Source organism: Epinephelus fuscoguttatus, linkage group LG17, assembly GCF_011397635.1.
Source record: "Epinephelus fuscoguttatus linkage group LG17, E.fuscoguttatus.final_Chr_v1".
NCBI classification, from domain to species: Eukaryota; Metazoa; Chordata; class Actinopteri; order Perciformes; family Serranidae; genus Epinephelus; species Epinephelus fuscoguttatus.
This window is the reverse complement of record NC_064768.1, coordinates 10103301-10128723: the sequence shown is the minus strand read 5'-3', so window position 1 is coordinate 10128723 and position 25423 is coordinate 10103301. Positions and strand designations below refer to the sequence as shown.

At 40.3% G+C, this 25423-nt stretch overlaps 1 protein-coding gene across 2 annotated transcripts; it reads right to left on the bottom strand.

The window, feature by feature from the left end:
- Positions 1–542: 542 nt before the first annotated feature.
- On the bottom strand, positions 543–23356 carry styk1a (serine/threonine/tyrosine kinase 1a). 2 transcript variants are annotated; one of them, XM_049602454.1, is made up of 10 exons: positions 23095–23356; positions 17437–17492; positions 7430–7636; positions 7090–7326; positions 6644–6825; positions 6075–6155; positions 3698–3912; positions 3187–3227; positions 2974–3070; positions 543–1367 (listed from the first exon to the last, which is right to left on the bottom strand). In XM_049602454.1, exons 2-10 carry the CDS (start codon positions 17489–17491, stop codon positions 1172–1174), a joined length of 1311 nt encoding a protein of 436 aa, XP_049458411.1. In that variant the 5' UTR covers position 17492; positions 23095–23356; the 3' UTR covers positions 543–1171. The 2 variants fall into 2 exon arrangements, with proteins under 2 accessions (XP_049458411.1, XP_049458412.1); XM_049602455.1 differs by lacking the exon at positions 23095–23356 and adding an exon at positions 21725–21822.
- Between the last annotated feature and the right edge of the window lie 2067 nt (positions 23357–25423).

Here is a 25423-nt window from a genome sequence, read left to right as displayed (position 1 = left end):
TTTTTCTCAATAGAGTCTGGCTTTGATGAGAGCAATATGCAAGCTTCATTGTCACATTGGACATCATGTTCTGACATTGAGGTAAAGCAGTGAGAATATTCTAAATATAGCGTACACTTAATCTGATATTGATTTGTTTATTTTTTAGGTGGGCTAACATATGTATTGTTGCTGACCCTGTAACAGCAGTAGACTCCAGCCTGCTTCTCCAAACTATTGATGTGCCACTTAAAAACATTAGGAACTATCCCTTTAATGCTACCTTTAGCTTTGTACATATTGTTGATAGTATTTACTATTGGTGTTTGTATACAGATCATTTTGATGATCACCTCAGAATGATCTGCAGTCTTTTTGCTCCGTCTTATTGTCTTTCCTTACTTCTGCTTCAGACCTTCAAGTTTAAATGTAGGGCCTGGTGGTACACTGTATCCTGTGACTTGAATCAGAACTTCAGTCTTGAGAAGATGACCAAAAACACCTTGATTTCTAACACAAGTAAACAACTTGATTGACCTTTGATTGATGACAACAGTCAGATGCAGATTTAATCAGTTTTTCTGTCTTGTTAAACTCTGTTTTCAGTTAACAGTTTATTTATATCTTTGGCTAAGACATCTGAGAATGACGTATAACCCTGCTTAGGTAGTTAGTATGAATATGAATACATGGTTGAGTATCATGCTAATTCTGTGTGTGATGCAAAAAGCTGCCTTTAAGGTTTCCATGCCCTGAATGAAAAGTCTGCATTGTCATCCTTTGATGGTCCACATAGAAGACACGGAAAGAAAAGCAATCCTAGTTTTATAGTGCAGTATTTTAGTCCATTCACATTGTTATAAAGTGCATCCCCTGCTGTTGCTTCTGAGAAGCTGTTTGTACATATAAATATATATGTTACAGGTAAAAAGTGCAGGAAATTTACAGTTCTCTTTCATCATATTAGGCTTTAAGAGGACGATAGCTAGTCTACAGAAAAAGAAATATTTACAATTCATATATTACTTTTCAAAAATAAAGGTTTAACTGTTCCAACAGTTCAAACAAATATAAGCAATGTGCATTTTTCTGCTAAAAGTTTTTTTTCTTTCATTCATTCTTCATTCTTGTAGCAGTCCTCCAGTAGGACAACAGCACCAATGTAGTCCTGAATGATGTTGGTCCCAGCCAATCAGAGCACAGCATAGTTGTAAGCCTCTCCATATCCCGCCTCCCTTAGGTACTTCTCGAAGTCCAGTGGTTCAGGCACTCTGAGAACTGTCCTCCCATTTGCCGATTTCTCTCCGTTCTGCAGAGTTCTAATGAGCTCCGACACTGAGAACCGTTGGTCAGAGTGCCAGTGGCAGCAGCCTCTGATGATGGAGTACCTACAGACCAAGATATGGTAAAACACTGTTAAACAATACAATTTAAATATTAAAACTGAAAATACCACACCATTTGACGCGTGCCAAATTCTTATTTACAAAGACAATCTCTCCAAAGAAATAGCGGATATGGTCAACATTATCTTTAGTAAATATCACATTGACTTATATAAGGAAAAATCTGAAAAACCCTCATTAACTTGGTTTAGATATAAGTTAAAGAAGTATTTTTTTCTCTTTACATATATCAAGTGATACCTATGCAAAAAGACTGTCAAACTATGTCACAACGTCTGGTATTTTGACTGAGATAGACAGTTTGTTGTGCATTATTTTTTCTTTGGGTTGGCTCTGCAACCATATGGTTTTGACCTTAGATTTTGCTTTGAAAACACCTTTATGTATATGGCCATTCTCTCCACAAAAATAAAGGAGGAAGAAGGATATTGTGAAAATGTCAAGAGCAGTTAATAGAACTATGAAATCTGATGCCAGTTTTTGATACTTGTGATAGGGACTTAGATTGGTAAGTAATCAAAAGAATAATAAAAAAATATAATAAAACTATTTTGTCAGTCTAGCCTAGGCAAAGGGTAAGATGTTCCTCCCATCTCCACTACTTCAGAATTGTTTGCAAGGCATTATCAATAGTGGGGAATCATTTTAGCAGCACTGTGTGAGCATTGAGGTGAGGAATCTATATGCTTTAGCACAGGGGTCAGCAACCTGTACTATCAACAGAGCCCTTTTTGGTCCAAAAAGCTCCCAAATAATTTGCCTGGAGCCGCAAAACATATCTGAGCCTTATAATGTAGGTAACAGGAAGTCTAAACTTGTCAGTCAACATTACTCATGGGTCTAAATGAGCCTTTATTGAGATGATTTATCACAAGGTGGCTACTCCGCAGTGGGTTATTCATAATTTGCAGGCTTGGCGGTAAAAGCAAATATGTCCATGTACTGTTAAATTCTCTATTGTCCTCCAAGACTTTTTCTTATCTGGAATCCATAGCTAGCTCAGCTTGGGATATCCAAGACAAGCCATCACTACTGAGGCTTGGGAAAAGCAAAAGGCAATATGCAGTATGACACACATTTAGTTGATGAACCATTTTCTTACTCTGTGAATAGACTACACCTTTTTACAATGGAGAATGTAAGACTCACCCAAGGCCTATGGCAATGAAAAATGAAAATGAAAATGTTAGAAAATAGACATTATTAATTGCTATATAATGTTTTGATAAAGCCACAGGGAGCCACTGGAGAGGGGTGAAAGAGCGCTGGAGTCACAGGTCGCCGTCCCCCTGCTCTAGCACCACATGATTTGTAGCTGAATTAAGACCCTTACAAACTCATGTTTCCAGTGTGCAAAGTTGGCACTCTACAGCATTATAAAATCTGTTTCCTAGGGTGCTGAGTAGCTGACCTGATAGAGCAGGTGCCCCATGCACAAAGACTATGTCCTTGCAGCAGCAGCCACAGCTTCAGGTTCGTCCTTTTGCTGAATGTCATCACCCCTCTCTCCCTGTTTCATTCTACCACTGTCTGATCAAATAAAGCCCCCATAAAATCTTGATGAACTGTTTTCTGCTGTTTGTCTTACAGTGAGTTGGAGCAGGTGGCTGGCCGTTTGAGATGCTTTCCTCTTTGAAGATACTGCAGAAGCTCAGTCGCCATGATGTGGGCAAACGGTGGGTCACCTATAAGCAAAGAAGTTTTTGTTTTAAATGAGTTGTATAGTGTCTAGTTTAGCTGCAGTGATTGATTATATAAACAGCTTCTCTTGGAGGTATATCTGGAATTTCAGAACACCCACCTAATGTGACCATTTCATAGAGCAGGATACCAAAGGACCATCTGTCAAAACAAGAGTTAGACAAGGGCATTAAGTCACGAAACAGGAAAGGATTCAGGTCTCAGGTTAAACTAATGTTTATAAGTGCATAGGCACATATTTGCTTAGAAATCCATTCTTTATATCCCCTATAAATGGGCAGTATTTATGTAGGGGGCAGTGGAATCAACATTTACAGGCATTTTCAAACACATGAATTGTTAATTAATCTTAATTGTGCACCAGAAATGATTAAAACACCTTTGACCCTTTGTTACAAATATTAAAAATGGTGGTGAAGCTTGCTTTTATTATAAACACATTAACATTAACACAATTTGAATAGACCTGTCATTCAACATCCTGTGATTTACTGGGCTAAAACCATGTGGGAACATTAAGCTCCCGCTTTGATAACTCTGGCCGGGACATTTCAATGACATGCTTTACCTTCCTTGCATTTCATTTTCTTACAGAGGACATAGACACTCACACATCACTGCTCTGACCGCTGGGTCGTCTGCTCAGCACTTCAGGTGCCTGCCACTTCCTCATCTCCATGTCCTCTACTTCCCCCGGTGAATGGGCCTGTGTTCTCCTGCGGTAGGCCGAGCCTAATCCCCACAGCTTCGCTGTCAGATCTCCACCAACCAGAACGCTGCGAGCTCCTATGTTGCCATGCATGCACTGCTGACTGTGTAGGTACTCCTAAAAGATGTTCAGACAAAGACAAGGTGATAAGAGATGCTGGAAATTATGTTTTCTTAGGACCTGGCTGTGAAAAGTAGAGAACTCCAGCAGTATAAGAACTCCAGCAGGATTAGGACACTACAAAAAATGCATACAAATCCTTCTTTCTTCTGCAGATTTCTCATTGTATTTTCTTTTGACTAACAGTACAACAACATATGTGCGTTGAGGTAACTCAGTTAAACACACCAAATTCTGTTGTCAAATTTAACAATCAAAAGTTTCTTTCAAACTTTATCACATACTTTCCTAAAAACATATCAGTCCTCATTCCCCATGAACCACTCTTCTCAACAGCTTAGCTTATTTTTAAAGAGAATATGTCACTTTTGAAGCTGGTTGGCCTGTTACTGCAGCTGTTTCATTCAACAGTGGTGAAGACAATAGGAAGCAGGTGCCAGGAGTTGAGCCTTCATTAAAACAAAATTATGACTAGTGTGTTAAATGCATGCAAAATCAATCAGAGCACACAAGGTCAAATGGCCTCCTAAGTTGCTATATGAGCTGTAATGCAGCATTTAAAGGGCTATTTTTGAAATACAGTCCATGTCCAGGTGCTCATACCACATGAAATATAACAAGGCTACATAACATCACTTCTAGCAAGTTTCACAGAGTGTTTTGTTTTTCCTGTATTATTCTCTGGACTAGTTCATCTTGAAACAAAAAAATATACGGAATCCATCAACATGTTAGCCGTTCAGTACCGGGCCTGTTTCTAACGTGTAGCCTCCTGACAACTTTATCTTCACTTTACCCGTTTAAGACAAGTAAACTAACCATCAACACCTGCCTCACTCAGGGACTCACAGCTTTGCAGTTTACAGCTGTGTGTGGCTGCAGAGTAAATATAGGCTAATTTGAAATAGATATTTTGCATTATGAAAACATGTTTAGATTTTTCTGGCCTGATGATGGTTCTTGTTGGCCTGGCACTAGGGGTATCATATCATATCGTTCACAGCAATACTGGTATCATTTTTAGTATGACATGAAAAAATCATACTGTGATACTCACAATATTTTCGATTTGTTGACATATTGACATCTCACTCTTTCGCAGGGCAACAACAAGCGTGTCTGAGAACGAAATTATTACAGAGTCTGCAGTGGTTCCAAAAAGAGGAGCAGCTTCAGTAGTGTGGAATAAACTGTGACGTCCTGAATGTCTTATGAACAGCCCTGCACTTCTCAGACTCTTTTAGCAACTTACTGCTCAGAGGGAACTCATTCAGTGGCTCCTCTGGCAGCAGCATAGCATCCCTCTCTCTCTCTTCTCTGGCCATGCGCACACATTGGAGTCGATGTCGTCAAGTGATTTTATTGTAAACTTTTGGTGACACTCCTATGTGACACTCGCGGCTCGACAAAAAAGCTACATATATGTAAATGTGCAATAGTTATTGTAGCATAACAGCCTGTCACAGGTTACTGCGTTATGATTAGAGGAGACATGGCAGAACATAAAGGTCCAGGTGGGGAAAAAAACAACAACTCAAAAGGGAACCACCTGTTGATATATATATTGACCCCAGGGTGCATTTTTGTATTTGGTAGCTGTTTAAATGTGTAATTTGTGGTAGATTTTATTTTGTTGTTATTGTATACAGAATCTGAATGTCTTATTTTGTTGCAATTCTAAGTTTTTCAAATAATACGGATTTTTTTTTTTTACTCATTTGTCATATTGTCAAGAATATTGTTAATGCTAAAATACCCTGATATATTGTTAGATTATTTTATGGCCATATCACTAATGATGGCCAAATGAAGCCTCATGAAGCATTTTCTACATCTTATGAGCCCACTAGATAGCGCTACTTCTTCAACAAAAAGTTGAAAGCACACTGAATTGCCACTCTCTCTCTTTAAACCAAGAGCGCCATCTAGTGGGCTCATAAAATAAAGAAAATGCTTCATGAGGCTTCATTTGGCCATCACTACATATCACCCATCCATACCCGGCAGCCTGTACAGTTGTGGGGGAAACACTGAATTGGGACATAGGCAGACAGGGAGTTAACAGTAAGACACAAGTCTCACACATACAGTATTTTGATCCTTGAAGCAGTGACAGACACTGTCAGACAGAAGGACAGATAGACAGCAGTTTAACCAACCAGAGCAGAGGCCACTTGTCCTGCCATGGTGAAGATCCTCTTCTCTGTCATTTGACATGGAGACTCTGAACCTGCATTATCCTTCAGTGAGAGAAGCAAAGGAAAAACACCAGTTATTGTCAGTCTCCTTATAGTAGCTTTTTGATTCAGACTGCCAGACCTGTCTTTTATGACATGTGATATGGATACTGCTGTCCCTCCCTTTCAGCAGCAGTAAGATATATGGGTCCATACTGCCCCACGTAGGCAAAGAGCAGTACTTTAACTACACTGTATTTATAACACCACAATCTTTACAGCCTTTGTCAGGGTTTAGAGTTAACAGATAGTTTTAATGTTATTTGTCCAGTTAGAAGGTTTTAAAGTGCTTAATATAATAACTTCTCTTTGTTTTCCTGCCCAGTTTAAACTTTAATAACCATCGTCCATCCTAAAATAAGCTGATTCCATTACAGATGGTAAAAGTCTGAAATATTGCCCTCTGAAATGAGCACATATCCTGCAGTTTGTGATGTAAACCTCACTTTGAATAATCTGTCTTTGTTTAGGTGATTGATAGATGACTGTACCTGTCGACATCTCCACAGGTACCCCAGCAGGTCTCTGTGCTGCAGCTCCTCCTCAACCATCATGAGGGGCGGCTGGACTGAAACCACACCGAGCAGCTCAGGTAGGAAGGGGTGCGGCCCCAGCCCCGACACGAAGGAGGCAAAACCCAAAAAGTGCTGCTTCTCACTGTTGTTTGCCGTTTCTGAATAACAGAATGAGTTTTATTACTTTTATTTGTAGTTTTTTAATGTGGAAAATCACTCCATTGATGTTCTAGAGACTGTGGAAGCTCTGATATTAAGCACATCCAAGCACATAAAAAAAGTACAAAACTCTGTTGTCTGTGAACCAGTTGTCAGACCATTGAACAGGAGAGCAAAACTAAACTTTACCCTGCACTTCTTCAGCAGACATGCAGTAAGCAGTTGGATCTCTTTTAGGTTTCACTTTGTAAATCTCACTTTACCCTTCAGCATCCTCAGGATGACATTCCTGTTGTCCATGCGGGCTCTGTAGAGGCTGACTGTGTCATTGGGCTTAATGGAGAAGGTCAGCGGCAGGGCAGTGATCTGGCTAAAGGAACCATGATGCCTCCCTGTGGACATCTGTGGTACTGCAGCAAGAGTCGGCCTGACATTCTGCTGCACTTGTTGAACTGACATTGGCACCTCTTCATGTTCCAATGGGTTTATACCTGCAGGTGCTATTAAGAGAGACATAGATACAGGACAGTTTAGTAAACTGAGTTACAATGAAAAATCTAACAAGAATAAGATGGACAGAGAGACTGTTGCATGCTCGCTTACCATCAATACCCTGTAGGTGATGTCTGTGGCCGTGTCTTTGTGTATGTCTGTGCGATGAGCTGTGGTAGGGATGTTGAAGGGATGCTATCCGTGACCGTTTCCTTTGAGGACGGTACCTCATTATGAGCAGGGCCACTAAGGTGACCAGAGTTGCCAGGAGGAGCAGCGTAGGGACGATAATCACTGCCTGAAGATGCTCTCTTACAACTGAGAGAGAAAGAGAGAAGTTTACGTGTAAATGTCAGGTTCAAGAGAAGACTTTAAGACTTTAAAGTACAAGGTGTTTTGCGTGCCAGCTGGCAAGTTGGTGTAATTAGGAATGTCCTAACCCCTTGTTCCCTCTATCTAAGTTAAGACAGTACTGAGATGCTCAATCGACGCTCAACAATTACTTTAGAAACATTGTGTATTCTTGAACATTTGAAAAACTTTTGAAATAACTTTAGGAACATCATTCAACTGAGAATCAGGCACAAGGTGAACTACACATGCCACAACCTTTGATTTGAGCTTTAAGGGAAGGCCAAAAGCACACCCCTGTAGAGGAAAGGAGTGTGTTGGATTTATAACTTAAGCAAAAAACAAGTGTCAATGTGAAATGGAATGCGGCACAATAATAATTTTATCTGAACTATCTTGTTTTTATAATCTTTGGAAGCCAAAATTAAAATAGAAAATAACATTTGATTGTGTGCCCAGCTCAGGGGTCGGCAACCTTAACTATTAAAAGTGCCCTTTTTTGGCCAAAAAAAGGAAACCAAAAATCTGTATGGAGCAACAAAGTATATTTAAGCCTTGTAAGGAGGGTATCAAAAGGCTATGAACCGTTTCATTGCTATTCTGTTGCTAGGGCAACAACTTTGGTCCCTGTTTACTTCCTGTCAGCTTCTGCATTAACATACATTCAAACAGGAAATACAAAGGGACCCATTTAGAATGTTTATGTTGTCTGGTTTGAAACGGTCTATATACTTTTACAATCAGAGAATTATTTATTTCCTTTTTTCAACAAACACAGGGAGCCACTGTAGGGGATAAAGAGCTACATGATGCTCGTACCCCTGGCCCAGCTCAGTGTTCAAATACAGCAGGATGAACACATTGGCTGTTGAAAAGCTTGTACCTCCCAAGTGTTGACAGGTGCGCTGCTTTAAAATTACATCATCCTCTGTTTACAACAGTGTTGTTAAGTTGATGTATAGCTAGATGACACTGTAATTTAAAAGCATGTCAGTATTTGAGTACAACTATAAATACCTTCACACTAATGTCAGGAATCCGGAATTTTAAACAATGACACAATACTAGTAGAAAAAAATTATACTCAGTGTCTCTTTTGATACCATGGCAAAAGAGAGAAAAAGTGGCTGCAGAGAATGTTGTAACAGCCACTGGTTGAGGACCAGTTGATTTTCTCTGGTTTCATCTGTTCAGCCTTAGGTTGAAAATCTGATTTCAGATCTGTTCTTTTTGAATCACTTCTGCATGTTTGATGCTACTGACTATATAATTAACTCAGATCATGCTGTTCTAAACATGTGGAATTGATAAAGTATATAAGTGTCAATACTTCTGACAACAATACCTCACTCTGTAAGACAAGTTTATTAAGTGAGCGGCACAGTCATGCAGCAGTTAGTGTTGTCACCTCACAGGTTTGAACCCTCTGTGAGTAGTTTGCATGTTCTCCCTGTGTCAGCATGGGTTCTCTCCAGGTTCTCCAGATCCCTCCCACAGTCATGCAGGTCAGGCTAACTGGTGACTTTAAATGGCCCGTAGTTGTAAATGTAAGTGTGAACGTGTGTGACTTGTCTGTCTCTGTAGCCCTGTTTCCACCAAACACTTTCGGTATGGTACCTTTGGAGCCAAAAGTAACACTGCAGACATGGTGCCTGGACCCTACATCAGTTTAGCCTTTCCACCACAAACAATTCTCTCAAATGTGGGCGGTTACTCACTGCTCTATTCACCACTCGCTGTATTTCTTTATTACTGGTGACACAGATGGAAGTCTGCACCTCATTTATCAAACACAGAACAAGGCTGCACGCCAACATTTTCAAAAACAAAAAAGAACAGGCTGCAGTGAGAGTCTCTATCCATGGATTATTTAAAAATTTGTAGGTTTGTGAATTTAGTTCTTCTCAGGCAAGCTCAGGGGGTTAGTGTTGCCAGAGCCCACAGGAAGGCTTTTTTTTTTTTTTTTTTTCCAAGTGAGGATTAGAATAAGTGGTTCACATAATCCGGTTGAAATTAAAAGAAATATTTTAAATGCTTGAAGATCTTCTCATTATTAAAAGTGTATATGTCATCCAAACAGACAATCACAATCAATGGAATGGTCAAAGTTGTCACATTGAAATTTAAAGTGTGCTGATGGATTCTTGTCATTGCCTCATGCATTGAGTAACATTACAAGTAAATGTTCCACCTTAAAAGATGCTGGCAGTCGGCCCAGTGAATTAAATTATTATATTCAGACTACAGCTGCTGTGAGAGGCAACAAAACATCTTTTACTTTTACAGTTTGCCAAGTGGTTGTTGTCCTGAGAACAGCATTTTGTATGATAGCCCTGGGACAACAACTTCCTCAGCCAATCAATGATTGTGATGTCATCAAAGAGAGCCCTGCTGCCAGTGCCCTGCTTATACAAAACAGCTGTGCAAAGAGGCACAAATTACAAATTATTATTAAGAAGAGACCCAACTTGAAAGTTTTACTTTGGTTTACGCTAGTCTGCTACTACAGACATTTAAATATGTATCAGCTTTTTACATTTATTGTTAGTATTTTGCCACCATAGAAATAAGCTCACATTAGCTTGCGAGGTGAGCTAACAGTTAGCCAGCAAAAGCGCCAGCTGCTTAGTATTAACTCCTTGATCATATCAGAATACTCTGACGTTAACTTTCATTCCTGCTCAATTTTGAAAGGCCACTACAAGAAAATGTGTTCTTTTTGTATCGTCAAAACTAGATAGCTAGCATGATAGCTAGCTATCTCTGTTAGCTAATGTTGTCTTGAGACCATCACATGGATGTTGACCCTGGATGGGTCGCAGTGGGTCGCCCAGTGTCAGCTGAGATAGGCTCCGAGATAAGCATTTACAGATAATGAATGTTGCAACGGTACAAGCTAGGACAAAATGAAAAGGAAATTAACTTTTAAATCTGAATATTGTGTAATCAGTCAGATATGAATTAAATCATCAGTTCTCAGTGAAAAACAGGAGAATGTCAGCAGGAATTCACTTAATTTAGTCAGTTTAGTCAGTTATAGCTCAAAAATATTTGTTGCCATAAAGCTAATCTTGTTATTTTATTTTAGTGCTTTTTGTCGTAGTTTCTATACTTTTTGTCACTATGATAATGAGTCTGTATAATTCAAAGGCACGTGGACAGCATTAACCAGCATTGCTTGTCATTGTCATACTATTGCATTGCTCATTGCCTGTGCCCCACTTGGCTGTTAAACAACCTGTCCTGCTGCATTGTTGCTTTATCGCCAACATAATACAACTGGGCTGTAACTGGCAGTAAGACTGGTCCAGGAGCTTTAGTTGAGTCATACATCACTGAGATTCAGACAGTGCTAATTAGAGCTGCAATACCTCTGAGGTATAGACCAAAATAACCCAGTACCAAGTAGTATTGTAGCTTCTCAGTCAAATGATACCTGTCTTTGATCCTTTTTGTACCCAGTTTTATAAGGTATGGTTTTGCTTAAACCCAGTCACTGCAAGCATTCACTGATTTGCAACATGTGATTGGCCCACTGCTGCAGCATCTACAACACATACATCATTTTGTGTGGTGAAGTCAAGCATGGTGTAGTTGACATAAGTTTTTTTTTGTGAAGTTATTAAATAATTATTTTAATCATTTGAATGCATTCAGAATGTTTCTGCGTAAGAATATTTTGCATGGGGAAGAGAAAAAAAGGTATCAAATGAAGTACTCTGTTGGTATTGGTGTCACTTTAACATTGGTACTGGCACTGTAACTTCTAGACGATACTCAACCTTAGTACTGATTCAGTTCAATTCAGTTTAATTTATAAAGCCCAATATCACCAATCCCAATTTGCCTCAGAGGGCTTTACAGCATATGACATTCATCGTCCTTTGGACCCTCGCAGCGGATAAGGAAAAACTCCCCCCGAAAAACCTTTAACGGGGAAAAAAATTCATTGGTTGTATGCATATTGAACCGCTGACCCACTTTTTGGATAGCTGCCAAGCAGGAAATGCATAAATGTTTTCCTGATTACACAGGGTTCTACTCATTATTACATTATGTTCACTTTAACTCCTTCACTGGATTCTCCTGTGTAACTTCATAGTCATTATTTTTATTACTTTGATTTAATTATGTCTTTCATTTGATCATTTATAATTATGTGTTTTCTCAAGCCCTTTTAGTACCATACTTAAGGTGTAGACCAACACACCCTTATGTGACATTACTACACTGCAGTATTAGCCATCAAATCCATCATCTCACACACCTCCTGTTGTTGCAATCCTGATGTAAATTCAGTGTTGTTAGAAGAAAGACGCTGGAATGTAAAGCCACTGATGTGTGCAAACAGACCACTGCAATGTTCTGGTTGCGGCACATATTTAGGTGTGGTGAGGGATTTGTAGAAAGGCGTAAATCATTTCTTGTCCTTCTCATTAAAGGCTTGGTTTGAGCTTGAACTTTGGATACCTTTCCTCCTCAAAGACTCTATTCAAGTACAACAGTTAAGGCTGTTTAGTCTTTCATGTTTGTTAAGACGTCTAGCACTCCCATTCTACTGATATATTGACTCCTATTCTGTCATCAGACGTAAACTCAGTTTAATCTGTGAAAAAAAAACATGCATACGTAAGGACAGTTTAAGGTGCTAAATAAAGACAAGAATGAACGCATAGAAAGTCATCATAAAAGAATCTGAATCTGGAACCTGAACTCAGAAGAACTGAAAAAAGTCTTATAAAGCCCAGTTCAGAGCAAAGACTGGGAACAAGACAAACCCGTTTTAGAACTTTGAGCTTGACTTGAGCCTACTGATGCGGTCACCTGCAACTCAACTGGTCAAATCGCCAGCGGCTGGTTCCAGAACATAAAGTACGTCACCTGTTTCAAAAGCCAGTCGGCTCATAGTCAGTCTACTGGTGAAGTCAAAATGGCCACAGATGGTGTGTTCACTTGCTACGGCAGGTGCTCCGTCCCAGCTGAGCTCTCTGTTTTTGTACTCACGGTGTGCCGGTGTTGGACAGCAGGTCACTGCTGCTGCTCGCTGTATGTGCTTATACCCCTCACACACCTCACCTTTATTTATATTACTGTGTGATATTTATTATGAATACAGTCCATCTCATTCTGTTTATGTTTTTTGCCATTTCATCACTACTACAAATGCAACTGTCGTCAGTATCTCACTATCACTATCCTTATTCATAGTTTAAAAAGCTACAAATTATATTCAGCCACAAAATGAGCCTGAAAAGCTGCAAATCAGTACAGAGAGTTGTTGCACTGAGATGATACGCCATCTCATCTAGTTGCATTGGCGTAAGCCAGCAGGTTTTTGAGAATGTTGCAGGTTTGCAACTTTGCAACATTGCAAGTAGTTGCCTGTTTCATCTTGTCTCGCCACAAATCTTTGGTCTGAGGTGGGCTTAAATCGACACAGGACTAATCATTTATGAGATTTATGCTACATTATAATCGCATTATGATGCAGTTAAAAGAACAGATTCATTTCAAAAGTAGCACTGTAACTACATTAAATGCAACTTGATTTTCAGTTGATAGACGTTAATAAAAAAACATTTACTGGTATGGTTCTTGAAATGCTAGATAACACAATTCAAATCAGACTTCCCAGCACAATGTGTGACTCAGTAGTATTACTGCATCTGATTGTGTAATCACACATCACTTGAAACTCCAGTATTTCATGTGACCTTATCTAGAGACTGGATGTTGCAACATCACGGTAGCGGACAGTTTCACTGTTAAATAAATACAGAAATGATAATGTACTTTATGGTTGCTAAACACCAGTGCATTATCAGAATTTGGTCAGACTGTCAGATATTTATGGAAGAGACAATGAATACAACTGAGTGATTATGACAACAACTATGTATTCCTGTTTACTGCAGAGACAAGAGAATACATTTCTGAACCAGAATATACAGGAGAACTTTTGGAGAGGGAGACTGAACAGGCCAAAAGAGAGAGAGATGTATGGAAATATGGCAGTTCTACGGTAGAGAAAATGTACTGCATTAAGTAAAGCGAAAAAAAATATTTACCTGACCTCCAAGCCACAGCAGTACATAGCCTAGCTTCTTTGGCGCTACTCCTGTCTGCTTATCCAAACTGTGAGAAAGCCAACTGATGTCTGCTGTAGATAATACACTGTCTGTGGATAAGTATCTAATACAGCCCCTCCACCAAAAATGCAAACTACCCCTTCAATAGCTTTGAACCAAATGTTTCATTTGCTAAATGTTTGCCAGGACAAAATGTGTAACTGTAGGTCTAATGTTTGTATGACCCCAGAAGAAGCATTCACCAGCTGTCTGCTGTCTGCTGATGTACTAGGTTTACAGTCTAGGGGCTGTAAATCAAAGTCAAAATGCAAAAGCCAGAAAATCAACGTGGTAGGATGAAAAGGACTCTCAGTAAGAGACAGTGATGGCCAAATGAAACCTCATGAAGCGTTTTCTTTATTTTATGAGCCCACTAGATGGCGCTCTTGGTTTAAAAAGGGAGGCTCAAAGAATGGCAATTCAATGTGCTTTTAACCTCTTGTTGAAAAAAAAAAAAGCGCCATCTAGTGGGCTTATAAAATAAAGAAAATGCTTCATGAGGCTTCATTTGGCCATCACTAGTAAGAGAAAAGAGGAGCCTGTTGATTATTATTTTTGAACGTACCAGCCGAGATATAAGATAAGAAAGGAAACCCTGGCAGCAGTTGAGCTCATTTTGATGGCAGAAAGGAAGAAGATGCTGATGTGAGGCAGGTAATAATTAGGGGTAGGGAAAAAAATCGATCACGATATTTTGTGTGGCATTATGGTATCAATACACAGACACCAAATATCTATCTTTTATGATCAACAATATTAATTTTTGCGAATATACAGTACAGGCCAAAAGTTTGGACACACCTTCTCATTCAATGCGTTTTCTTTATTTTCATGACTATTTACATTGTAGATTCTCACTGAAGGCATCAAAACTATGAATGAACACATGTGGAGTTATGTACTTAACAAAAAAAGGTGAAATAACTGAAAACATGTTTTATATTCTAGTTTCTTCAAAATAGCCACCCTTTGCTCTGATTACTGCTTTGCACACTCTTGGCATTCTCTCCATGAGCTTCAAGAGGTAGTCACCTGAAATGGTTTCCACTTCACAGGTGTGCCTTATCAGGGTTAATTAGTGGAATTTCTTGCTTTATCAATGGGGTTGGGACCATCAGTTGTGTTGTGCAGAAGTCAGGTTAATACACAGCCGACAGCCCTATTGGACAACTGTTAAAATTCATATTATGGCAAGAACCAATCAGCTAACTAAAGAAAAACGAGTGGCCATCATTACTTTAAGAAATGAAGGTCAGTCAGTCCGGAAAATTGCAAAAACTTTAAATGTGTCTCCAAGTGGAATCGCAAAAACCATCAAGCGCTACAACGAAACTGGCACACATGAGGACCGACCCAGGAAAGGAAGACCAAGAGTCACCTCTGCTTCTGAGGATAAGTTCATCCGAGTCACCAGCCTCAGAAACCGCAAGTTAACAGCAGCTCAGATCAGAGACCAGATGAATGCCACACAGAGTTCTAGCAGCAGACCCATCTCTAGAACAACTGTTAAGAGGAGACTGCGCGAATCAGGCCTTCATGGTCAAATAGCTGCTAGGAAACCACTGCTAAGGAGAGGCAACAAGCAGAAGAGATTTGTTTGGGCCAAGAAACACAAGGAATGGACATTAGACCAGTGGAAATCTGTGCTTTGGTCTGATGAGTCCAAATTTGAGATCTTTGGTTCCAACCACCGTGTCTTTGTGAGGCGCAGAAAAGGTGAAGCGGATGGATTCCACATGCCTGGTTCCCACTGTGAAGCATGGAGGAGGAGGTGTGATGGTGCTGTTTTGCTGGTGACACTGTTGGGGATTTATTCAAAATTGAAGGCACACTGAACCAGCATGGCTACCACAGCATCCTGCAGCGACATGCCATCCCATCCGGTTTGCATTTAGTTGGGCGATCATTTATTTTTCAACAGGACAATGACCCCAAACACACCTCCAGGCTGTGTAAGGGCTATTTGACCAAGAAGGAGAGTGATGGAGTGCTGCGGCAGATGACCTGGCCTCCACAGTCACCGGACCTGAACCCAATCGAGATGGTTTGGGGTGAGCTGGACCGCAGAGTGAAGGCAAAGGGGCCAACAAGTGCTAAACACCTCTGGGAACTCCTTCAAGACTGTTGGAAAACCATTTCAGGTGACTACCTCTTGAAGCTCATGGAGAGAATGCCAAGAGTGTGCAAAGCAGTAATCAGAGCAAAGGGTGGCTATTTTGAAGAAACTAGAATATAAAACATGTTTTCAGTTATTTCACCTTTTTTGTTAAGTACATAACTCCACATGTGTTCATTCATAGTTTTGATGCCTTCAGTGAGAATCTACAATGTAAATAGTCATGAAAATAAAGAAAACGCATTGAATGAGAAGGTGTGTCCAAACTTTTGGCCTGTACTGTACATTTTGATACAACATTTGTTACTTGAATAATAAGATCAATTGCTTTTCCTGGTGAGGTCAGTAGAGGTCTCAGTCAGTGGCATTTGGTAGGAAGTTCATCAAGACAAAGATGGAGGCATTGGAGATAAAAAAAAAAAAATAAATTAAAAAAAAAAATCAGAAATGTGCTGCATTTAAATCAAACATCTGGACTTACTTTGGATTTTTTAACACGGAAGGAAAGAAGGACTTTGACACATCCGATTTGCAAGCAGTGTCATATGAAAACAAAATACTCGGGGAATACCACGAACATGAGGGCTCTCCTCACATTCCAACATCCAGAGATAGCGTTAGCCGCTGACGGCCAAGCTAACGCTAAACCTGCTCTGCCACAAAATAACATAGTCCGTCACCTACAGAGGACTGGTGACTGTCTCACGTTCTCCAAACTAGAGCAGTACAAAAAACTGGGGGGGACTGTGGTTGTAACAGACATCACTCTTAACATGGGTGTTGTCAGTCAGTTAGCGGGATACCTGCATGTGAAGTGTTCTGCTCACATGCTTAATCTGACCTTGCAGAGGGCATTAAACCTGCCAACAGTTCAGTTTGTCAGGTGTATGCAACATTTCTGACAGGTTTTATGATGGTGTTGGTCAGTCTGTCTGCTTTGCATCACACTTTGCTGCAAATAAAAATGATTACTGACAGATGATGACTGAAAACTTTAGGTAAAACTGATGTTGGGGAAGTTTTCCTGCAGGGAAATGATTTGCAGTTGGAAAAAAACATAATAAGTTGCAATATTTCGTAATATATTATGTCGCAATACTCAGCATATTGCAATACCGCAATGATATTGTATCATGACCTAAGTATCGTGATGATATGGTAACATAATATGGTAATTGAGTAAGACTGAGAAAAAAATTACTGAGAAAGGAAGAAATCTGTGATAGTGACAGAGTAAATGCTGAAAGAATAACATTGGAGGAAGGTGGAGTCCTTAGAAGAAGCAACACAGCGGTTGTCAGGTCGATCTGTCGCTGCCAAATTCTGGAATGTGGACATGTTTCAGGTTAGCAAAGAAAGCACGGGGCATTTGCAGAAAAGAGGAGGCATGTGAAGAGGGGAAGAGAAGTAAAGGAAAAGGGAGACAAGACATGAGATGAGACAGGTTGAGGAGGAAGGATAGGAAGGGGGAAAGTGTAGGTGATGAGAAAGGGAGAGATTAAGAGTGGCAGTTGTGTACTTACTACAGAGGTTGTCGTCCGGTGCACACACAACATCGGCCGTGGAGTTGGATGACATGCTGGAGAGACAGAGAGGAACACAGATGGATCATCAGTCGGAGGAAGAGATCAACATTACCTCTGCTCAGCAGCCACTCTAAATCCTCTAAGCTTAGACAGAGTGATGCAGTATCTGCTTCTAATAACTCTATACACAGTATCGCTAGGTGAAGTAGCTTGTTAAGATTTTCACTGAGCTTTAAGAGCTATCTGTGAAGTTCAGTAAACAGCAGAGCACACACCCAGAGGGATGTCGACTATTAGTGATCAACTTTAGGAACATTTTAGAAAATGTAAATATTTACTGTGGCCTTTTTTTTAATCTATACTTACACAGCAAATATTACCTGTGACCTTTATTATCTGGACTGGCACAGCAAATATAAAGAGGAGTGCTCGATGACTTGTTTTCTCAGCGTATAGTTACCCAGCTATCAGTTACACAGATAATAGAGGAGCAGAGATCAGCATTACCGTCGCTCAGCTGTGACCCAAAATCCATAAAAGCCTTGAAAGGATAACCTGGCATTCAGCAGCCCATTAAACTTCTCAAATCCCACACATGATATACCAGATGTATTTTATCTTAACATTTCCCTGGAACTGTTAAGGTCTCACATCAGTAGTGTTATATTTACCGTATAGTAGATCATCATTTTGTTTAAATGACCTCCTCTCCGTAAGGAGTAGCTAATCAGTTGGTTGTTGGGGGAATTTAGAGTTCAGGGTTTTTTCATACTTGTATTTATTGGGTGGCGCCCCACCTCAATAAAGATGCAAAGTCCCCTCCTTTCTGGTGGACTGCCATGGCACCTCAAAAATAACTACGATGATTTTGCACGTCACAAAGGTCAAAGTTAGTCAGAAAATTGTTTATAAGGCTGAAAATACATAATTACAAGGACCACCTAAGTCTTGTAGGTGATGTCATAGCTTTCTCTCTTGCTGAACCTATGATGCCTGTGTTTCGCACAAGGATATACTCACATGAGCAATAGTTCTTCCTCTTTTTTCACTTCCTGTCTGATAAAAAGAACAGGAGTTGCTGAACAAACACCTCAGGTAAAATAACATTACTTCAGTCAGGATCACTTTGGTCAAAGAAAATCTTATTTCCACTTGCAGTATTATATTTGGTGGCATGGCTCTGTTCTGGGGCCTCTCTGCTTTTCCTAGGCCTAAGCAGAAAGACTGAGGCAGAGAGAGCAAATCTCCCTGCCCTTTCATGCACCTACATGGAAAGCCTACAGCAGTGAGAGCAGCAGCAACGACCCCCCGGGAACAGAACAGAGCAGCATCGATGACAAACAGATATGACATTGATAAGTCAGACACAACATGAAAAGGTGGAGGCGGGTTGCAAAGCGGCTTGCAGAGGAAGCAGCAACAGTAGGCAGGCCAGAGCAGTTTAAACAGGGCGCCCTGAATGAGATTTGCCAATTGATTGCATAGAAAGGAATCATGTGATCTATCAGCTGACTCCCTTACATCAATCAGCTGATCCATCAGTTGATTGGCTGTTTGAGATCAGCTAGTGTAGCTGGGGTGTGAGCTGAGCTTGACCTCGTGTCCTGCCTGAACTAACGCTATGCTCAATATTTGTGCATGGAGCAAGTCTAGGTCACCTGACTAGCTGGTGTAGGTGACATACCGTAAAACTTGGTGTATAAGTCGCACATTTTTTCCCTTTTTTTTTTCATCTAAAAAGTTGGGTGCAGGTTATAGACCGAAGGATATAACCAAAGCTGCTTAAGAGGTTATTGTGTTTTGAATGTTTCAAATTAAAAATAAAGGGAAACAGTGTAGGAATAACTTATATAACGTTTTTATTAACAAATAGTAATATAAAACCTTGTTTCCCTGTTTGAGACCTTAAAAAATAGACTGCCACTTATATGCCAGTGCGACTTATATTCCGAGTTTTACGGTATGTTGTGCGAGATGAGAGATGTCATTCATTGAGTAGTATCACATAAAACTAAAACGTACTACAACAAATTTTCTTGACTTGCAAAATTATCTTTTGAATTGACAAACATATGTGTATTTCATGGCACAATTTAAAAGGGATCAAAAACTATTGCACATGTTTTTTCCAAAATAAGGTCCCATGGAGGACACTGAAAGGGGTGGGACTTCACGTTTCTTTATCAACATTGTCTGCTACATATTGATTTTCTAGTTTTAAAGGTGCCCCCACACACGCCTACCCCCTTACAAAAACATTGACAACGGACCTGACTGCATCTATTTTTTTTTCTACCTACTGTAGATTAAACCAGCCGCATTTTCATAGACACTGCGCTCAGGCAGGTAGTCTCGAAATACGACAGCTACAATAGCTTGGGAAATAGCAATATGGGGCACTGAATTTGAATAAGTTACTGTTTGGCAGACCATAAATGAGACTAGAATTAGCAGGGCTGTCACTTTACCCAAAAATTAAGATTGAGGAAATTGAAATGACAAGCAATTAGTTCGAATGAATGGGAGTCCGAAATAGAGTGAACTGGGACTGTCTCATAACCATGTGTGGTCAGGGATGTACATCAGTAAGTGCGAGAATTAACTATGTTCAAGCCAACAGTCAAATTTTCAATGCGATATTTCTTAAGTTTCGACAAAGTACAATTGTGAATTGCAGGTGTTTCCATTAAAAGGTGTTTTGTGTATGAGCCATAATTCTCGTAAAATCTCGTCCTCCGAGACTCCTCTTTGTTTGCGGAAGTAAGATGGACATTCCAAATCTCCTCCAAGCTGGAACAATCATCTTGGTTGCCACTGCTGCTGTTGTAGTAGTCTACAACCAAAGACGAAGAGAGCGAGTGGCATTCCAAAGGCAAAGTCCTTGTGTGTGGCTGCGACCACGGATAACGGATTTCTGGGACAGGATTGTGAACTAGGAATTCATAGAGGTTTTGAATGTCCGGTGACGTATATTTGCGAAAAAAGTGTTTCCATTACACTTTTGCGATATACTTTGATATTGACACGTCTGAAAAACTACCTCATGAGAGCGTAAAAAATTTTTCTTGATATTTGAGAGTTTTTTTTCGAAATGTAGGTGTTTCCATTACCAGTTTTTTATTGCGATACTTAGGTTTTGCGCATTTCTAGGGTTAATGGAAACGCACTTTGTGACAGCGCTTTAAGCTAGCACACTCTGTGGTCCCTCTGCCAGTGCCAGCGCTGGGTGTAACCTGTGCAACAGCAGTAACAGAAAGTTTGCTAATCCGGGGCAACACCCCATCCATCAGCTACCAGCAGAAATACAATCTGATGCTTCGGGAAACACAGAAATATATACTGAATGGCAAGGTTTCTGTGTGTGCTTGTATGCAAATTTCCTCTGAGCACATTTGTCTTTACATCTGACCTTGTGCCTCTGTTTTTTTTCAAACAAGCATGTTTTACACAACTCGTCGATCCTATATTCAAATCAGGAGGTTAAAAGGAAGGACACCCATTTAGGATTGACAGACACACACTTCTGCATCCGGGATGCCCTGGAAACCACTTTGAACAAGTAGTGGCACGTATAGGCCTACTGTTGTCCTCCTGTCCATCTGATTTGTTTAACAAATGTAGCCAAGGGTGAGATCCGTCTGTCTGTCCGCCTGGTGGAATCAAAATACTGCCTGCCTGAGATTCAGGCATACACTGTCAGGATCATCCTCCTCCCTCACCTAATCTGTCTCACTGTACTCAAGCACTCAGATAGTCCTTATACACAGCTGATGAAGAAAGAGAAATAAGGCCAAGCTAACAGATAATCAATGAATGTTTAATGTGCAAAGGTTATCAACCTGGGCAAATATTAATGTACTCTGAAACATTAAGTAAGAGAGTCAACATGGTTAAACCACAGATTAGAGAGAGACAGACAGCTTCTTCATTAAAATCACTTTGCTGATTGACCATCGAACAACACTGTTTCAGGTTTAATCATTACTGTACAGCAACAGATTCAAATTGATGATTTTGATTTTTTTTTTTTTGGAATAGACCTCTGAAACTGTTGTTACGTGGTCCCTGCAAAGCGTCCTAGTGAACTATGCAGCTATTTAACGTCTACTGAAATCACTAAAATGAGTTTTATGCTTCAAAGAAATACTGCAAAGCACTTAGTGTACATTACTGCATTAGCTAATTTATTTGTGTTGCAAAGGATTAGATGAAAATTTGCCTTTGGCTATGAGCAGCTTATATGTTGTCAGTCAAGTAATACTTAAGAAATCGTTCTCATGCCTACCTTGTCCTTTTCTGTCATCCGAAGAACTGTTTCACCAACACATGTAATGTACACTACAGGCCGTTGTTGTGATGTAATGGTATTATTATCAATACTGCAAAGACACTTGTTCATGACACAGACCAGCAAGTACAAAGTGTGTTGTTCCATGTGGTAATACTGCAGCGTCATCCTCACAAAGCACTGAAAAGTCTTATTATAGAATGTACTCTCGGTGTGACACATACACATTGCCTTACGAAGTCACACTGGTATGTTGTCAACATTTTTTAAGACAAAACACAGACTTTAGCCTTTAGAAAGGATGGATGTCACTGAACCTGTTTGTCTGCATTGTTCTCCCACATTCTCATATGTTAATGACACTCCCGTATCAACACACACCTGCAGGCACAACAAAAGACTGGGCCATCCCACAAAACACACACACACACACACACACACACACACACAAATATGCACGCACACCATAAGAGCAGACACCTAAAATATGCTGTTAAAGACACATAGACGTGTAAATACACACAAGTAAAATGATCAGTGTCCGAACTTTTTGACTCACCAGCTAAGGGGACTGGTAGATGGAAAAATCCACTGGCCAAGTATTTTTTTACCAGCCAAAATGACACATTGCCTTATTATGTCACATATACTTTTGTGCCAGCAGATTTCATTGATAATAAGGTATTATGTTGAATGTAAACTTAAAGAAGAGGTGAATAAGTTCTCTCTGTATATGCCTATTGCTTTTATTTGTGAAAGGTAAGAAGAGAAGGATTAAGCTGTAATGTGCTGCTGTAGACTGTGGCAGTTTGACTTCTTATTAACATCATAAGTATAGGTGCAACTCTCAGCTACATCTAAGCATAATGGAAGCTGGCAGCAGACCAGCTGCAAGTAATATTTCAGCAGATCAGCTGATGCACAGTCCTGTAAACAGTGAATCAATCAGCCCACAGCACTGTTCAGACATGCGTAAAAACACATGTAGTGTGTGCATGTGTGTGAATGAAACACTGACACTGACAGCAGAAGAGCAACAGAGCAGCACGCCCCCTAAATGAGACTCGGCATAGTTTTTTCTTACACAACAGTTTTGGTACAAACGTTTACCTGCCAGTGTGGCAGGTTGCCCTCTGAAGTACTCAATCAATCAAAAATCTGCCTGCATTTGGCGCTTGGCAGGTGTTCATTATGGACCCTGAGTATGGAGGGTCAGAACACACATGCAAATATCTCATAGGATGATACCATAAACATTAAAGTTATACTGTTAAACCATCTACTCACACAGCACTGTATGTGGATGTGCACACAGTTTTTTACACACAAAATAAGTGATATCAGTCACATATTTTTTGTCATCTTACCTGGCCAACTTTGTGGGGCTGCAAAGGTATCAAACTCTTTGTGCTCCTCTTATCCAAAACATGTAGTCCGCTGTCCCTGTGAGCCATACAAATGTAGAGCTGTAAGAAAAATTCAAGTCCGCCCTCTCAGTTTTCATGTTTTCGCAGTTGGTCTGCAATAAATCGTGAAATCCACAGGCAGACACATTTCTAGTGGAGACACTGGTGACGTTGGAACCTCTGTTTCTACTTTGCTGTCACCAGCACGGTGTGTTTTCTCACTTGTGTCTCTCCTTTCTCCCTCCTCCCTCTCTCTTTTCCTCTCTCAGGTTGGCCACACCCACCTCTCCACAACACATTTTCCTTTCCACCCTTATCACCTGCACACACCTTGCACTCAGTATCACATTTGCGATGTACATGTACTTGTGTGTTCACGGTTCAAGTGTATTTGTGTGTGCGCTGAGTTTCCAGACAGCTGGCTGCATATGTCAACTTGACAGACTTGGGGTTACTAGGTGGAGGGGCAACACGATGTATTCTGTCACCTGTGATATGTTGTATCCAGTAATGGTCGAGCTGAAATATCAGAGTTTCTATCCAAACAAGTAAACGTACAGGCATTTATAATATGACATTGACTAAAAGAGCTCGGGAATGGGCAACTTAGAAAGAACTTCACTGATGTAACAAAAGGGAAAATGTTAATAAAATTGTGAAGAAAAAATAAAACTTGTCCGCTTGCTCCTTTTTGTTTTCTTAGTGTGAATAAATCAGGAGATTGTCCAAAATATGAGGCTGAGAGCTTGAAGTTTCTGTGCATCTATTTAAATTAAACAAAGTATATTTTAAAATGACTTTTGTCCCTCAGACACCTTTTGTTATTCATTAGAGACTCAAGAAACTGGCAATATGTAGTCTGAAATCACAGTAGTTGCTCAATATATAGTTGCTAAATGAAACAGGACATAGGTCGGTGGTTTGATTAACAGTGATTACGTCCTTGCCCCAAAGAGAGTTTTTAAAAGCGTGTAGTCTAGATCCTGGAGATAAAAAATACAAAGTAGATAAATGAGTATTAAAGCTTCTATTGTGTTGCAATGTTGAGACAGTTTTTATTTACCGTGTTCAGCTAGCAAGTTATTAAAGAAACCGGCTTCAATGTACTTATCACTTTTATTTGAGCTGGAAGGCGTGACACTGGCTCTAGTGCGTGTGCGTGTGTGTGTGTGTGTGTGTGTGTGTGAGGTCAAAGCAGGTGTGATGACACACCCAGACACTTACAGCACGCTAGTGGTCAGGTTTCACCATAACCACAGTATCACTATCATTGATCAAACTCTCATGGATCTAGAACTAAAATATTTTCACAAGGTTTTACGTTTGAGTTGGCAGAAATCTGGAATAGAATTTGAAATGCCATCCTCCTGCAGTTTGCCTCTCTCTGCCCTAAGCCCCTCCCACCAGACAATCCATGGGCGAATGCACGTGCTTATATACAGTAACCATGTGTTTTCCATACATTGATTTGTTTAATGTTATTTCACTGTGGAGTTGCACACAGCACACTCACTTAGCCCCTCCTTGCACTGCTCTCCTTCTCTGATTATCAGACCACAAACAAACAGACAAGAATTAGCTAGCTAGCCAACCCAACCATCCCTTTACATTGCTCCCTGCTGCTGCTTCCCTGGGAGGTGAGCAAGCAGCAGCTCAGGAGAAAGACCTTCAATTTGTGGCCAGCATAAACCTCCCATTTGCCAGAGGACACAGTTAGCTGGTGGCCAGTGGCATCGCTGGGTCTAACCTGTTAGCCGATCCAACAGCGTGCGTATGCATAATGACGTGAGGCATTACGTGGTATCGGATTGGTCATAGACTGTACTCGCCGATACCGCAAGGCAGTATCGGAGGCATTTCCGATACTGGTATCGGTACAACTCTAATGGGCACTTAAACATTTACTGTTTCATGTATTTGCTATCACACTTAACCAAAAGAGACTCAAATGCAGACTCAGGAACGGAGCAAAGTTCAAAACAATGTCCTTTCATTTCAGGCTAGGTTCGATACACAGAGGTCAGTCACTCAAGCAAAGGTATCCAAAAACGACAGGCAAAGACAAAATCCAGAAATCTAAAAAGAGGGTCAATATCACAAGACAAACAAACTAACAAAGAAACGGCTGGAACGCTGACTCAAAGTACAACCGAACTGGCACAGACAAAGGGAAACACAGAGACTAAATTATGGAGACAACAAGACACAGGGGTGACACATTAGGACAGGTGTAGGCAATCAAGCAGGCGGGAAACACAGGGGAGCAGGAAGTGTAGAGACCTGAAACGAG